Here is a 17,722-nt window from a genome sequence, read left to right on the forward strand (position 1 = left end):
ATACTTGTGGACAAATTCTGTTTGTCCTCTGAGGTTTTACATGTCTGTTCTCTACTGAATGACTAACAGGTCTCTTTCCTTGTCAATCAGGTCCTTGTCGGTCAAGTGGCAGCAACCGTTCAGAATCGTTTTATCAAAAAGTTACCGCCTGGCAGTGCTCTATGTGGCACTTTCACGAGAGATTACCATTATAATACACTCAACTGTCAGGTATGGCATATTCGTGAATGAATTCGTTATTAAATTACAGAACAGTACTTAGATTTCTCTTTTACTGAGAATCTACATAGTCACAAACCCTTGTGGAAATAATTTCGTTGAATTTGCAAGAAATGCAATTGCCATATGAAAAATCTGAGCTTGTTCCACTCTAAAGAGTGGGAACTAGGATCATCACTCTCTAAGGACACTTACATTATGACCTAAAATATCAAGAAATAGATTATTATATCTCATTTTAATTTATAAAGGGATTTAAGTCGATTTAACAAAACTACTACATTATTAAATAACTACCCAAGCTCTTTTTTTCCATTCAAAATTACTTGTTCTTATAAATAATAAAAATTTAACCCTATTCATAATAAAAATTTATCTCAAAAATATTGTGTTTTGACAGTGTAGCTGTTGTTAGGTAAATTATAGATAAAGATAGGTTTTCTCCCTTACTGAGCTCACAGGTAAACAATTAAGACTAGACAAAATATGAAGGAACTATTAGGTTTTTTTTCCCCCATTTTCATTAATCCAAATGCTCATAAATCTAAGTACTTAAACTACAAATATCAAAGCCACACCATGACCTTAAAACTGCCCTCACCAGCAATGTTCTGTCCTAATTCCCAGTAAGTACCTGCAGCGACTTTTTAGATTCGTATTACCATGCCTGACACAAAAGAAATGCTCAGTAAAGTTAGCTACACTAATCGTTTATATTTTTAGGTACTTATCACCGAGCCTGCATGCTTTGAAGTTCTGCTGCTTGATCCTCATTGCCAAAAATGGGTGAAAAGGCTCAGATATGTTATATTTGATGAGGTAGGTTCTGGGCTATTTCTCTGGGTTGATATCCTAGTGTGTATATGCTCTATAATTTCAGATTTGAAAATGTAGGGCACTATGATGGTAATTATCTAAGTTGTTGTTTCAGCCAGGGTACCAACAGAAAACGGATTGCATATTCAAATTAGCATAATTCTTAGTGAGGTGTCTTTACAGAGGGGCTGTTTACAAAGGTTTGTGCAAGGAAAACCACAAGGTGAGTGCTGTCATCCAGAAATAATACAACCCCAAGCTGTTAACTATGTGAAAGAGGAGGGGTGGAGGAGGAAGCAGTATGGAACACAAAAGGAGAGAAAGTCTGTAGAGATAGCCTCTTTGGGAGGAGCAGTGACCTTGGTGGAGGAACATAGCCAGTCAAGGTTGACCTCTTAGGAAAGGAGCTAACAGAATAAAGACCTTGACCTGATTGTTTTCCTTCCTTCCCATGTCTTGCCTGAACTTTCCAGTGGCCAAACCCAACAGAAGCTAGAGAGCTAGGAAGGTCGGTTGAGCTGGTTTCCGAGGTCAGATTCCTTGGGCAGAGAGCAAAATGGAAAATGATTTAGATCTGGAGGGACATAGCAATATTATTATCAACATGATTTGAAGGTGATGAAATAGAATGCAAACTTTATATATCTTTGCTTCAAGGAATTTTCAGCTTTAAAGAGAACAAGGTGACAAACCTATAGTGAATCTACCTTTTCCTTGTGTGAAGTTGGGAGCAGGCTATCAGGCTGTTGTTCTGCTTTGTTTGGTCCTGAAGTATTCTATTTCTTTTTTATTCACTGGGTTGTATTCTGTCTTGCTGACCTTAAACATTCCTGTTCTAAGGGGAAACCAAACTAAACCAAACCCTTGATCTTCACAATGTGGAATCTTGGACTGTGGTCTCATCTCCAAATGCATAAGTGTAATGATGTTGAAACTTGGGTAACTCAGTTTTCCTGATTTATGCATATGTAAAACATGCCTACAGGAAGGCTTTACAAGTTACTGCGTATTTTAGAAAGTTCAGAGAAATTGTTAGCTGATAAAAATATAAAGTCAGCATTTGGTAAAGTGGTTTGCTATCTGACCAAATCAAAGTCAGAAGGGATAAAGAAATATACTGGTTTATTTATGTATTTATTGTTAGGCTCTGATAGTAAGTCTTTCCAGTTGAATCCCAAGGAAGGGTCACAATTTATTTTATTTAATTAAAATCAAATTTTGGGCCTCCTCTCTAAGTCTTAATTTGTATCATTTAGACAAAGGTAATTGATTCATTCGTTCAACAAATATTAATTAAGTGCTTACTATGTATTAGGCACCGTGCATTTTCCCTGGTATACCGGTAATGGCCTTATGGTGTAGTGAGGGAGAGAGTAATTAAACAAGGAAACATACCAAGGAAAATGTAAGTCAACATTATGATAAGAACTCTGAAGAAAAAATCAGTCTGCTGTGACCATGATAATGGCAAAATGAGAAGTAAGGACAGCTTTGGATGGGTGCTCAGGAAGGTATTTCTGAGGGAGTGACCATCAGCTTCCCTTTGCAGGGTAAGTAGGAATAATCAGCTAAGAGAGGTGGATGAGGGTTTAAGTAGAGGGAGCCATGTGTGTGAAGGCCCTGCGGTGGGACAGGTGTGTTCAGGGAATGAAAACAAGGCCAGTATGTCCAGGGCAGAGTGAATGAGGGGTAAGAGTGGCCTGCAATGAACTTGGAAAAGTGAGCAGGGGCCAGATTGTGCAGGGTGTTACACTTCCAGTTAAGCAATTTGTATTTTGCTCTAAATGCTTTGGAAAGACATTGTAGAGCTTTAGTTAGTGACATGGCCTGATTTGACTTAGGCTAAAAATCCCATTATGGCTGTGATGTGAAGAGCGTATGGGGAAAAAGTGGAAGCTAAGAGAACAATCAGGAGGCTATTGTAGAAATCCGGGTGATGGTAGCTTGAATATCAGTATGAATGGAGAGGAAAATATGGCTTCAAACAGATTTTTAGAGTTGGAATTTTTGGCATTAACGATGGATTATTGTGGAGATTGAAGAAGAGTTAAGTGTCAGTGACCTCTATTGTCTGACTTCATCATTGTTTATTTAGGTTTGCTTAATCATGTGAAACTGGAGAAATGTGCATGACTATTTAATGCTTCTATGCTTTTTTCCATTTACCATTTTCAAATCAACTTTTCAACTGATATTTTTTTTTTTCTTTACTAGGTCCACTGTCTTGGTGGAGAAACTGGAGGAAAATTTTGGGAGCATCTTCTTGTCATGATTCGATGTCCCTTTTTGGTTCTTTCGGCTACCATAAGTAACCCTAAGCTTCTTACTGAGTAGGTATAGGTTTCATTTTGGACAGAATGGTAATTATATATTGAATGGTTGAATAATATACTATCTATATGGTCTTTAGTCTTTAAGGTTATTTCTATAACATTATAACTTTCAGATAAATTTATTACCTTATCTTTGAAACTTCAGAGAGTATAGCTTCTCTAAAAATATTTTGAAGATATGTTTCCTGGAAGGGATAGAAGGAAGACGTCTTCCCCAAAAGAACATCAAGGTCTCCCACAATCAGATATGAAACTGTGTCGAAAAATTTCCAAAAATTCTCAGATAAGTGTCATCTGAAGTGATAGCGTTGTATCCCTTTTTTGTTGTTGTTCTTATCTAAAAAGTAAAGCTAAAATGGAAATAACTTGGACACAGCCATTGACCCTGAGGTTTCCTAACATTTTTCCACCTTGTCAATGGTGATTGTAAGAACAACAAAGCCTTATTACTTGAATATCAAGTATTGTTTTGTTACCAGACTTGATTTTCCCTAGTAACAACCACCCACTGCAATGATAGCAACAATGACAACAAACACTTACATCATGCTTCCTATGTTGCAGGTATTTTAACTCATTTAATTCTTACAACAATCTTATGAGGAAGGTACTACTATTTTGCACCATTTTGTGATGAACAAACTGAGGCATAGAAAGGTTAAGGAACTTGCCCAAAGTACACAGCTATGAAGTGATGGAGCTGAGATTCAAACTCAAGCAGTTTAAATCCAAAACCCATGTGCTTAAGTATAACTTTTTAGGCATGTGGAATTTTCTTTGCTTAAAATATCTAAGTTCTTGGTAAATAGTTCCATATTCTGCTTAAATAATATGTATATTTATTCTTTAAGGTGGCTGCAATCAGTAAAACAGTACTGGAGACAGGAAGACAAGATGATGGAAGAAAAGTTTATTTCTGAAGTAAAGTCTGACCAGTGTCTCAACTTTCTCAAAGACAACTTGCATAGAGATCAATCATATGAAGTTAGACTCGGTAAGCTTGCTCTAGAAGCATAGGGATTGTTTTATTTTGCTTTAAACTTATGTATAAATACTCATCATTATATGCCCACTAATTTGGATATTCTTTCTCTTCATATTTAGTGCTCTATGGAGAGAGATACAATGATTTAGAAAAGCATATCTGTTCAGTAAAAGACAATGACATTTGTTTTGATCATTTTCACCCATGTGCAGCATTAACAACGGATCATGTACGTATAAAGCCATATTTGTCCTATTAGAGGAATACTAGTGTATATCACAACTGGAAAGTTGTTCAATTAACCTTCATAAAATTGTAGCATGTATTCTTTACAACAGAGAATCTTAACCTTAGGTCGATGGACATCAGGATGGAAAGCACTCATGCTAAGCATCCAGGGGGACTGCAAACCCCCTTACAATTTTGTGTGTGTACTGTTTTCTAGATTTCATTAGATCCTCAAATTATCTGGGACATCCAAAGTTTAATAACTACCTCTAGAGAGGAAGTAATGAATAATTCTAATCTGGGTTCTTTGGTTTGTTTATTCTTTTTCTTTATTTCCAGACATTGTCTTTCTCTACCCAGTTCTTCTTAGCACATTTTTCTGCCTTCAACTTCTCTGTGACTAACAGTTCGGCTCCAGCTGTATGGGCACCCTTGTTCATGTCAGAATCTAATCACCATCAATTGATCTAAACAGGGAAGAGACACTTCCCACTAACATGAAAATCTTGACGTGACTTTTTCCACGGTGGATCGATAAGATGAAGGCCTTAAGAGATCTCAGTTGTGGCACAGAGTTGTGAGTGTGGAAGGATTTATTAATTTCTGGTGCTTTTCTCTCTTCCTTTTACATCCTATTCCCATGATGAGGTCATTTAGGCTCAAGTTGCCTCTCGAAGCTAAAATGACATTAGCCAACAGATGGTCTTTTCATTAAGCTATGTTCAAAATTCTACTGTTCCATTAATCTTCCTAAAATAGAATTCTGATCCTCTCCTGCTCATAAGCCTTCAATGTTTCTCCATTGGAAACAAATACATTTCAAACTTCTTAGCTTGGCGTTCAAGGCCTTCTCTAATCTAGAGTCACTTGCCTCACCTGGAAGACTTCACGTTGTATGTTGTACCTGGAATGCTTTACCCCAGAGGCTAAACTCTGGCTTTCCAGATCCTATTCATCTTTCATGTCTCTGCTAATGAGGGACTTTATTCAGAAGTCTTTCTATGATCTCTCCATCTTGAAGTGATCTTCTTTTCTGATAACATATAGCATTATTTATATATTTTTAAATGACAGCAACTATGGTCAGCCTACTATTATAATTTTTTTTGGCATGCTTTTTCTTTTAAACTAGATTCTAAATTTTCTGATGAAAAATTTTGTACATTTTCACCTCTGGATTATCTTACAGATAGCTCATAGTGCCTTATATCTAAAAGCTGCTCAATAAGTATTTGTGGAATGACAATGACCAACATATGTTGAGCATTTAACTATGTGTCAGGCACTTGCTAAACATTTATATGTATTTCTCTTTTCACCTTCGCAATGTCTTTATAATAAATGCGCTATGATTATCCACAATTTACAGATGAGAAAGGAGAAGGATAGAGAAGTTAAATAGCCCAAGGACTCAGTTAGTAATTGTCCAGCTAGGAACCAAACTCAGATGGCCTGATTCCGGGGCCTAATGCTCTTAACCACAGTGTTACACTGAACAATTTATAGGTTGAATGCCTGAGTGAGTGCTGAATGGAATGGACTACACAGACTCTGAGCTGTGATGGTAAAGGTTGTATAATATCCAGCTGAAGAGATTCTGTCTTTTGGATGGTTTCAAATAGAATTTTATTAAGTAGCTTTTCCTTTGCTTTGCACTGACCCAAACCAAATGCTATAAAACTCATTCTTGCCCCTCATCATCAACTCCACGCCTAGAGAATAGATATATAATAAAGACATCATTTTTTAAAGCTTTCCAATGATTTTTCTGACATTTTCAGCATAGAATTCCCAGTCATTTTCTAATTGAATAGTATTTTGTAATTTTTTAATGGTTTATTCTGCTTGGTATGGTTCAAGACACATTGTCTTTAATCAGCTGTAAGTACAGTGGCTAGGCGTACTTGGTGAGATCATCATTTTGGGCCACGTGCCTTTTTCTACTTTCAGTAGCTATTAATAGAGTAACTGGAAAGCAATGTAACCACTACAGTGTGCTCTGACCCTGTATGACTTCTGACCCCGAATGGCTGTGCTCTTGTAGGAGTCTTCTTAAATCTTGACTCTTACATCATACCTGGGGATAGATACAGAGACCTATGCTTTTTTAAATGTTTAGACAACTGTGGTTAAGTTTCTGAGGTGTGTATTTACATAAGACGAAGTTGAAATTGCTCGATCATGAAGGGAACAGATTAAATTGAAGCAAAAAAGAAGAATGAAAGGGAACACATCCAACTTTGATCCTCTCCTCTCTTATTCTCTCACGGAAATAGTTTCAAAAAGGAAGGGATGGAGCAGGATGAGTGAGCTCTCCTTAATCCAGCTGTGATGAGAGATTGCCTTCAATCTACATGTGACTTGTTCCTGGGCAAAGAGAAGAGCTGCGTAATCTTCGCTACGAATTACTCTGCTTTAAAAGAATAGCTGCTCATTTCCCTGAGAAGCTGTCAGCACCAGGCAGTCTTAGGAAGAACTGTTTTCCAGTCTCTTTCCACTCAGTTCATAAATGCTTACCAGCACCTGTGACTTTGGACTCATTATTTATCTTATTTCATTTTTATTTTTTCAAAATAAAATATGAGCATTGTGGTATGATATAGTTATGTTTATGAATGAAGATGTAATAGAAACCAATGATCTTTTCTCTTGTGTATCATCTTTTATATCACTTAGGTCAGTTTAAGGTATACCAGCTAGTTATCTGTGCAGGAGAGAGCAACTGAGTTTAGTATACCCTTTTAGTGATAGAGTTGATGAACTGAGAGAGTATCTGTAAGCTGATAATGAATCAACTTTACAGGTAGGATACTAAAAAAGCACCAGGCATTTTAATAGTGTATTATATACATTATCTCATTTAATCTTCACAATGAAACTGTGACATGTGAATTATCCCCAAATTATCCCTATTTTAAAGATGAGGAAACTATGGCATCTGTAAAAGGATGAGAGACACTTTGGAAATTGCATCACTATTACTCCAGAAACCAAAATAGAAACATAACATCAGTAAGAACCTGATAATTCTTAGAAAACTAATTACTTAAGAAAGGGATAGTCTCATGGACAGACTGTGTAGTCACCCACAAGGTGTAATTTATGAGATACTGAAATCCTCACCTTCCAAGACAGTGTGCACATTTACTGGTCTATTTAAATGTAGTCCTTACCATCTAGCTAACTTCATGGATCCAATGTGAAAGTTGTTAAATGATGGTTCTTTATATTTATGCTGCATAGCATAGTATGAAAAGAAAATCCTAATATATTTAACTCTTTTGAATCTCACCACAATCCTGAAAGACTACAGTGCAGATGTTGTCATTCTCATATTATAGGTGAGAAAAACCAAAACCCAAGGAGCTTGTAGTTGGAGCTATGATTAGAACTCCAAGTATGCTACGCTTTCCACTGCACCAAACATCTCTTCAATTCTTTCCGAACTCTGTTATTTTTGGAGTGTCTCCTTTAGTCCAGTAGCTCCAATATTCCATGACCTGGTAATAGGTACTTTTTTTAACACTGTGGTTTCTTCTTCAGATAAGTTGGGGAAAAGTGTAATGCCATGTCTCTTTCTTGGAGCTTCACAGTGCACATTAACATAACAGAGGTCTTGAAGTAAAGCTTCTTGGTTAACTGTGTTTGATAGGGTATTTCCCATGGACTGTCTACCCTTAACATTTTTTCAAAGGTCCTGGTTTGAGAGCTGTTATTCTAGCCCTTTTGCACACAATAGATTAGGAGTAGTGGTGTTTGAAACTCCAGGAATCTATAATGCACTCTCTGAGGGCAGGATTTTTTTTCTTGTTCCTGAAGCAGTGCCTGGCCCATAAGTAACATTAAAAGCCTTTGTGAGAGGAATAAGTAGTGCACATGTTCTCAAGGCTTAAGACAGAACCAGCTCAGTAACCTGGCTAGCCGTCGGGGGAGAGATTTCTTAAGGTGTCTTAAGATTGTCTGAGAGCCTTTGTTTTCATGAAGTTCACCCAGCTTTTATATTGAATCTCTATCTAACAAAGCTTTATCCCTTTTTGCATGATCATAGAATCATCTTTATTTGTAAAAACATTTCAATTTCAGTTTCAACTGAGACCACACTGAGAGTGTTCATATTTTCCAACTGCCTAGGACCGTCAACGGTGTTCTAGAGATGTTTCATAGAGAAGTGTCAGTTTGTTGTCTAGTACAATTAGTCTTAGGAAATAATATGAAAACTTATTAGTGGACTCTGGGGTTTTTCTGCTTCAGCGGGTTAGGGATACTTCCTGGTTAAGATTTTGTTAACAGTTAGATCCTTGCAGGGGTAGAATATTTTAGTTTATTGCCCTTTAATGTCTCTGGATTCATGAATAGAGACATGACACATAGGATATGACATAAGATGAAATGAAAAGAAAGTAAGTATTCCCAATTTATTCATTCATTCATCCATCCATCCATTAATTAATTTATTTCTTCACAGATCGAAAAGTATGGCTTCCCTTCTGATCTTACGCTTTCCCCTCAAGATAGTGTCCAACTTTATGATACCATGGTTCAAGTCTGGGAAACTTGGCCCAGGGCTCAGGTAAATATATGAATATGTATGCATGGAAACTACTTTAGTTAATGCTATTGAAGAATATGGGAAAATTATTCTACTTAAGCACACTTATTCTCTAAATTAAAATTGAAGTTGACATTGGAAATAATTTATTCTTTCTTTCCAGACATTCTTCTTCTTGACTTTCTTACATTTCGTAATATAGAATATCCTATAATTCTTGAAAATATTTCTTTTTTTAGCACTTGTGATACTTTGGTTCCCTTTTTGGATTTATATTCTTCTATTTTCTTTCATTATGCTTTCTTCTGTCTGTCAGTTTTCATTGTTTCCTTGGCTTTGTTCTATATTCTTTCCTTTGAAGAGTTCATCCATCATCATAGGTTTTTGTGTTAGAAGTTATGGGGAGATGAAAAGATGTTGAACAACCCCTATCCTCAAGGAGTTTGCAATTTGGTTAAGGAGATTTGTAAATTTAAATATATAATTGTATTTTTTATGTAGATTGCATAATTTGACTTAATTTTGTGGTAATTTTTTCCCAAGGAATTGAGTCCAGAGGAATTTGTTCTTTTTAAGAATAAAATAGTCATTAAAAAATTGGATGCTAGAAAATACGAAGAAAACTTAAAGGCAGAACTAACACGTTGGATTAAAAATGGCAAAGTAAAGAAGGTAATTTTCACACTTTGGGGCAAAGATCCTCTCAATTGTTAACTGTTTGGAGTTATATAACTTAGCCAATGCCAGTTTTTCTTTCACTTTTCATTTTAGAAATTTCACTTAAACACGTTACTCAGTGAGTCTAAGGTAGAAAAAAAAGGGAGGGTAGTGGTTTCATCTCTTAGCCCAGTGCCCACTAAGACATGTGCAATAGCCTTTTGACTCCTTCAGATTGTTATGATAACTAAAAACGGAGAACCAGTTAATATAGAAATCAATATTGTTGATGTTGCTTTCACAGAAAAAGGACTGGCTCCAGAATAATAATAGTTGAGATGATTGCGAGTTAGTAGGGGAGCTACCCTAAATATGTTTTGGACAAATAAAAAGAAATTATAAATAAAGATAACCAATGTCTGAAACTCATGTAAATGACGATAGAGGAGGAAATATAAATATATTTGAAAGAGGCTCAGGCAAATTGGCAGATGACAAACTCTTAAGTGGCTACTCTGAGAAGGAGTTATCCTTGAGCATTAAGATTGGTGGACTTTTGATTCTTGTCTACTGACTATGTGCCATGTTTATTTGCCCTTTTCACTGCAGTGATAAAAGAAATAAAGTTAAAGATGGTATTGATGTCAGGAAATACTACTACAGCAGGTATTTTAGCCTATGTTTTTGGCAAATAATATTATATTCCATTAACGGTTAACCAGGAACAAACTGGAAACCAAAGTCCTGCCCGCCTTCCACCCCTCCCAAATGATGCCTAAAAAGGAAAATAGACTGTATTAAGAAAATGTATTCATGATAGCACATTATTATTTGTTTTACCAAAGATTTTCTATTGTAGACTATGTAAAGGAATTTAGTGTTAATTTTTTGATGTAAAATCATGTTTATTTCTTTTCTTATTAAAAACATAGTAGACGCTCTTTATAGAAAATTGTAAAATTTGGAGGAGTAGAATAAAAATTACCACCTGCAATTTCGTCGCTCTGAGGTAAACAATTTGTTGCACTTCTGTCCAGTCCCTTTTGTAACTCATATCCTGAATTTTCAGTTAAGTGTTATAATGTAAGCATCTCTCTATATTATTACAAGCTACTGGTTAATGTAGTTTAAAAATTCTTTTTTATTTTAAAAGTTTTTCATTTTGCCTGTTGAAAAATTACAAAACACAGAAAATTATAAAGAAAAAAATCTCAGCAATGGGTGATTTATGAAAGAGTCTGTTTCATTGGACCATTATTTATGATACTATCAATGGGCTGTTCCTTCTTTTTTTAAAAAAAATGTGATTTTTTTTCAAGTTTTTTTGTGTATAAAGAATGATTTTGTGTCATATTGCATAAAAATTTTTTCCTCATCTATATATTTTTTCAAGGTTTTTGATGACTTTCTACATTTTGATTTTCTTCTTTTGCCACATGAGGAAGTTTCTAATTTTTATAGAGTGCAATATATTGAACTTTTCTCAGGTGGCTTCTCTATTACTTTAAGTTTGAAAAACCTGCTCCTACCCAGATAAGTCATGAATACTCTCTTACGTTTTCTTCTGGCTATTTTATCATTGATTTTCTATGCTCTTTAATATATTTGGAAGCTATTTTACTCTCTAATAAAAGGTGAGAACTTCAGTCACTCTCTCCAACAGGTGAAGCAGCAACACTTGCTGAATAATCTTTATCCTCTTGACTCATTTGTAGTGCCTTCAGAATATCGTGTATCTATTCCAGTCTACATTTTGAAAAATATTCATTTAGACTGACTTATCTATTACTCTGTTGACTTTTTAACATAACTTGAGAATACATTTTAAAAGAAATATTTTTAAAAACTCACAAAAAATTTTCTCTGAGGAATACTTCAAAGTTCAACCAATTAAATAATTCCATTTTTTGTCCTATTTAAGCAAATTATTTTTTAAAAATCATTTTTTATTTGCGACTCTAGGCCAAAAGAGTACTGAAGAAGCTTAGCCCTAATTTGGTGTCAAGTTCAGACGATATGGTAAAAATGTTTCCCCTTCTTGTTGAAAAGTTAAGACAAATGGATAAGTTGCCTGCGATATTTTTTTGGTAAGTTATTGAAGCTTAATTTTTGGGAGTGTGAGAATTTTTTATTTTATTCTATTTTGAACTAATCTCATTCATAGAAAGTGAGTAGAAGTGAGCAAACTTTTACTGTTTTGGTGAATATCTTTACAAAACCAGTATGGGTAGATTTTATTTTTAAAGAAATCCTTGTGAAATTATTTGTGCTTATCGCCCTTTTAATTCCTTGACTCCCGATTATTTTGACCTTTTTAGCTTTGTTAGTTTTCCTATAAAAAAACAACCATAACTTGAATTTGCACCTTTAGAAATGCTCCTTTAGCAATCAAATTGCATATTCATGTACAGATGTAAAGCACATAAAGGGCTCCCAATTTATTGGTATGTTTGGTTTTTAATTTATAGTTAGGAAAACTAAAACCAGGATGCATATCTGAATACTATGTGCTGTAAGACAAAGAGCTTGAATAGATATTAAGTGTCTAACTTTGATAAAGAGAACTGAAGTGGAATTTATCAAGTGGATTATACTTTGTACCCTGGATCAGCTCTGGTAACAACTTTGGCATTAGAGCAGAATAAATTATTTAGTCAAGATAACTTTTAATTATTTTAACTGTGAAAGCTTTGTGTAAAATAAATTCCCAGCACCTTGATCCAATGGTAATAAATTATATGCATAGACAAATACACAAACACATATACATGTAGCTATCTTAAATGATAGCACTAAAGCCACATATGTGTTATATATCTCAATGTCCACGTTGGTGGTAGATAACTAAAACCAGATGATGGTAGAAATAAAAAGTATGGCTGAGGACACAAATTTGGGGAATTGCAAGAAAATTTCTCCTTCCTCTTTGTGATTGGGCCAAAGTTAATAAATGAGGTATTCTGCCAATACATGACAATATTTACCTAGATTGCTTTCTAGTGTGGCTCTCAATTTTAGTTAGAAACAAATGTATTCTTGTATCTCCGGCAGAGCTGTAGGTGTAACTTCGAGCTAGGAATCTAAATAGGAACTGGCTTTGTTACTTATGTACTCATACAAATTTAAAATTTTAAAATAAATCGTTTTATAAAATACTTAAATATTTTCAATATCTGGTAATGGGATTTTGGCAAGTTGCAATGAAACTTTCAGTAAAATATACTAAAGAAATCCTAAGTCTCATCAACTGGGGCATTGAGAACTCTGTGTGATGATTGGTTTAGGCTCAAGTTAGCCAGCCAGCTTCCTGCACAACCTCTTTGAAGCTTCCGGGTTTAATCTGAAACTGACCCCTATACCAGCTGGGCAAGGAAAGACTGAAGAAAAAGGCAGAGCACTCCAGATTGGTAGGCGGAAGGTTTAATAAGTAAGGGAACTGATGTATGAGGCTTGTCTTGGATGGCCACAAGACGAAGAGATTTCCATACCTGCCCATCAAATCTTAAAAGTTTATATAGAGGCTTTTGCTGGGTTCACTCACATAAACAGGTGTCCTTAACTGGCTTTACTCACGTACACAGTCCAGATAGTCTCATCACCACATTACTACCTCAAGGCTGTATTGTTGGCGCAACTTCTGGAAGTGGGGAAGGCAAGCTGAGTACATATTCCAAAGACAGGGGAGGGAGTGGGAGCATCCAATTGCTCAGGTCCAGCTCTCATGTCAAACTGGCCATCATGTCTTCCTGATGACCTCCTGAAACACTTCCCTAATCTGGACTCTAGAAGAAATACATGGTGCTGGCAAGGTGTGTGTTTAGTGTCTAATGCCCATGTAGAGAGTGCTTAAGAGCATGCTCTCTCAGACCTCAGCTTAAATCCCAGCTCTTCCCTCCATTAGCTATGTGACTTCTGGAAAATTCCTTACTGTCTTTGAGCATCATTTGAACAATGGAGATAGTAATAACTAATTCATTAGATTGAGGTGAGAATTAAATGAGATACTATTTATAAAACACAACTCAATAGTTGAAAATGTGATTGGTTCAGGTGCAACTACAAGACCTTGTTTTACACTGGATTTGGACAAACATTATCAGAGGGATTGAAGAAGGGAAGGTATTTCTAGGTGACCTTGGTTGGTTGATTTGTTTGCTTTAAAGCAGTAGATGAAACCATTTAATGCCATCATGTAAGATATCATTTGTAACCAGTAATTTACGCATATTGCATGTTAACTTGTATTACTATGAACAGGGAGGCAAATTTAGCATTGTGATAATAAAACATGGCCTCTGGAATTGGGTTGCCTGGGTTCTAATCCCAAGTCTACCATTTATTAGGCTATATGATCTTGGATAAGTTTTAAAATTTCCTTTGGAATCTGTTTCCTCATCTGCAAAACAGAGATAATAATAGTAGCTTTCTTATAAGGTCATAGTGGGGATTAAATGAGTTCATATATTTAAGCCACATGGAACAGTGCCTGGAACTTGGTAAGCACTTTGTAATTTTCTGCTATTATTATTTTTGCCTTGTTTATATATCAAATCTTCTTATCACATACATTAGACTGTGATTTTCCTAGTCTTCTTTTTAATTGAGATATAGTTGACATAGAATTTTACTAGTCTTTATTTCTCCAGGACACCTATTTAATCTTGATCAGCAAAACAACATTCCTTTTCAAAGCCTGCATTATGAACCTGGTAGTAAGTCCATGGCCTCACAAGTAATGTTGAAAAAATTCCTTGGGTGGACCCAACTTAGAGTGAATACAATGGTACTGGCCATTAGGTACATTCAGCCAAAACATTTCCCCAATGAGCTACTTATGATAGTGGTACATGGAAATATGATCTAAATGGAAAAATAGTCTTTTAAAGGCATTCTTCTTGTTTCAAGTTTTAAGAGTGTTGATGTGGAAGAAAGAGCTAAAAGCGTGTGCGCTTTTTTGGAGAACCCAGAGAGAAAAAGCTGTAGCCAGACTGACCAATGTCATAGCTATGCCCATGATATAAATAAAAAACTTACCAAAGCTGAAAATAAAGTGAAAAGACTAAAGAAAACGTAAGTATTTACTTAAATAAATTGGCCAATAAGGGCTTGAAGTACTTCATAAGACACTGTCAGAAACATATGCAGACTGGGCCACCAAGGGGTTCTTGTTACTGGTTCACTTTGTTTGCAAATAGAGTAAATCTGGAGGGGTGGATGGGTGGGTGCCTCTTAGTTGTGTATAGATAGGGTTCATTTAGGAATCAGGAGGGGTAGGACCAGAGCCTGCAAGCCTAGCTAGATTATCTGACCTGACAGTATGTCATTTCAACTCTCAAAACTTTTCATCTTTTCCACACGTGTGAACAATGTCTCTTAGGAGACCCTCAGCCAACTTGACCATAGCCTACATTTGTCCCCTTAGGTCACAATGTGGAGGTTTCCCTGATGTAGTATCACAGTGGGTGAGCAAAGAAAGGCCTATAGAATGAATTACTATACCAATTTTGTGCTGAGGTAGCACCTCACTGTGGTGATTACTCTTCCTTGTTCCCAATGTCTAATTAAGACATTGACTGACATTGTCTGACTGTTCTATGGACCAAATGTTTCTTCTCTCCATGCCGTCCTCTCCGTCTTTATTCCCTTACTCTGCCCCAGTTAGGCCTTTGACATCTCTTCTCTGGGCCCTTGTAGAGACCTTCCTGTTCCAGGTTCACCCCCTCCCATGTAACTGACATGCAGTTGCTGATGTGATCGTTCTAATGGGCAAATTTAACCAAAGTACCCCACGCACAACGTCTCTCTCTCTCTTAGTTGCCTAGTAAAGTTGATAAAGTGTAGGCTCAGTAATGTACACAAGGCTCTTCATGACTTGGTTCCAGCCTCCATTTGTGGTGTCATTTCCTGTTACCCCTCTCTGCTAAGACTCAGTCTTGTCCAGGTCTCCACTCATGATGTGCTCCTATCACCTGAATCTGTACCTGAAGGGCCTTCCTTTCTGTTGACCTGTATACCTTGTACACATTTTTTTTTCCACTTCAAAATCTATCTTCTCTGAAATTTACAATGATTTCTCAGGGTAGATTTATTGCTCTTTTTCTTTTATTCCCGTTCCAGTTTGAATCATTAGAGCAATTATAGCACTGTATTTCAGTTGTCCGTATATCTTTCCTTTCCCCAGATTGTCAGTTCCCCTACAAAAACTGTGCATTTTCCTTTTTGTATCCCCAGTGCTAGCAGATTGCCTGGCACATTGCTTCATAAATACTTGTTGAAAGAATGACTGAATCTTCCCTCGATATTGAAACAGCTTCCACAGCTTCCCTAATTTTGGATATTTTTCAAAGACTAGAACAGGCTCTCTCTTGATCCCACCACTGATTGTGTCTTCTTTCTGTTTGTTGTGCAGATTTTCCCAGGCCCATGGGAAGGGAAGGGACCTCAGAGAGAGGTGTTGGAGCTATAGGCCTTCACAGTTACTGATTCTCTTTAGTCAGACCTTTTTCAGGACTGGGAACAACATTTCAAGTTGGATGTGTAATGAACAACATGGACTATGAAAATAAAGGGCATTTGGGCTATAATCAGTTTCCCTCTTAGGCCCAGTCAAGGAGGGTCTCTGGTCCCAGTGTGGAGATTTAAAGTGCCAGGGGTCAGTGGAGCCAAAGAAATGTGCCAACTTGTTCTTGACTGTGCCATGCTTTCCTCTTGCTTTTCCTGTGGAGAGCTGAAGGAACAGCAGTTCTTCTGAGAAGAATGAGACTTCTGTTATAGGAAGAGGGAGAAGAGATCATGCAGAGAAAAGGAAGAGGATATGGGGCATCTTGCTGATGAGAGCCCATGACTTCCAGGGCAAACATGGAAGTGCATGTGAGAAAGGAGACTAAATCAGGATTGGGAGCATTTCATCTAAGACTCAGTATCTGGGTGATGGAGGGTCATCTGGGAAGTCTTAAGCTTCTTGTGGTAGCTGAATATGAACTTTCTTTACTTAAAACTTTATTTTTTAAAATACTAGCTTTGGAAAAGACAAGGAAGAGTCCAGGAAGTTGAAACTAAAACTAACATATGGAGCTGAATATGTTAATATCCTCAACAATTTGAAGGAGTTTCTGAAAATCCCTGAGGAGTGCTCGTATGCTGATGTCAATGCGCTGCACACTGAGGTCAGCATGGAAACTGGCTCAGGATGCCAGAGAATGATGATACTTTGTCAGTCATGATTTTTTTTTATCATGGTGATCATTTAATCTATCATCTTTGGACACTAAGTAAAATCCCTGTTAGAAATGTGGTGTTTGTGCAATATCTTTGAAATATTATTATTTCCGTGTGTTATTTTGCTTGGTTTGCAATTACTGTCCGCATTTGATGTGTTAAATTTCTATAGGTGATTTCTTCTTGCTGAGTAGTTTGCCTGTGAAAGTGTCCACCTCTTCTTTTATTTCCCTCTACTATCCGGGATTACTACCTGGCCTGATTCTAGAATTCAGTCCCACATGCTGTATTTTAATGTTAGTCACATTTGGGTATGTGTGGTACAATACATTTTGAATAATATCTACAGAATGTCCCAATCTCAGAGACTTCTATCTGACATCCAAGACATTCCATTAAACAGATATTGAAATACCCAAATATGGTATGGCATTTAAACAATTTTTTTTATTATGTAAGTTATTTATATTCATTGCAGAAATGGCTGAAAATACAAAATGACAAAAATAAAAAAATATCAGAACTCAGAGATAGTCACTGTCTGAGATTTTTTTCCTGTGGAGACTTATAAAAATGCCTACACCCAAATTAGACATTTCATATATTTATTTATTAATAAGATAAGATCATATTATATAAATTAGTCTTTAATCTGCTTTCCTCACTTAGCTATTTATTTCTTATTAACAACAATAGAGCTACATCATTATTTTGATA

The 17,722-nt window shown here is 36.1% G+C and overlaps 1 protein-coding gene across 17 annotated transcripts in view; it reads left to right on the top strand.

Annotated features, from left to right (window-relative positions):
* LOC103550082 (DExD/H-box 60 like) overlaps nucleotides 1–17,722 on the top strand; it is a 92,597-nt gene that overhangs the window by 47,719 nt on the left and 27,156 nt on the right. For 11 of the 17 annotated variants that reach the window (XM_070611492.1, XM_070611483.1, XM_070611486.1 and 8 more), the window contains exons 20-29: nucleotides 91–210; nucleotides 943–1,038; nucleotides 3,250–3,365; nucleotides 4,220–4,362; nucleotides 4,473–4,582; nucleotides 9,047–9,151; nucleotides 9,674–9,802; nucleotides 11,750–11,874; nucleotides 14,693–14,857; nucleotides 16,806–16,953. In XM_070611492.1, the coding sequence (XP_070467593.1) occupies nucleotides 91–210; nucleotides 943–1,038; nucleotides 3,250–3,365; nucleotides 4,220–4,362; nucleotides 4,473–4,582; nucleotides 9,047–9,151; nucleotides 9,674–9,802; nucleotides 11,750–11,874; nucleotides 14,693–14,857; nucleotides 16,806–16,953 (1,257 nt within the window). Of the gene's footprint in view, nucleotides 1–90; nucleotides 211–942; nucleotides 1,039–3,249; nucleotides 3,366–4,219; nucleotides 4,363–4,472; nucleotides 4,583–9,046; nucleotides 9,152–9,673; nucleotides 9,803–10,396; nucleotides 10,486–10,719; nucleotides 10,797–11,749; nucleotides 11,875–14,692; nucleotides 14,997–16,196; nucleotides 16,954–17,722 lie in introns of those variants that run through there. The other 6 variants (XR_011537725.1, XR_011537726.1, XR_011537727.1 and 3 more) reach the window with 5 other exon arrangements.

The sequence above is a fragment of the Equus przewalskii genome, chromosome 2 (assembly GCF_037783145.1).
Source record: "Equus przewalskii isolate Varuska chromosome 2, EquPr2, whole genome shotgun sequence".
NCBI lineage: Eukaryota > Metazoa > Chordata > Mammalia > Perissodactyla > Equidae > Equus > Equus przewalskii.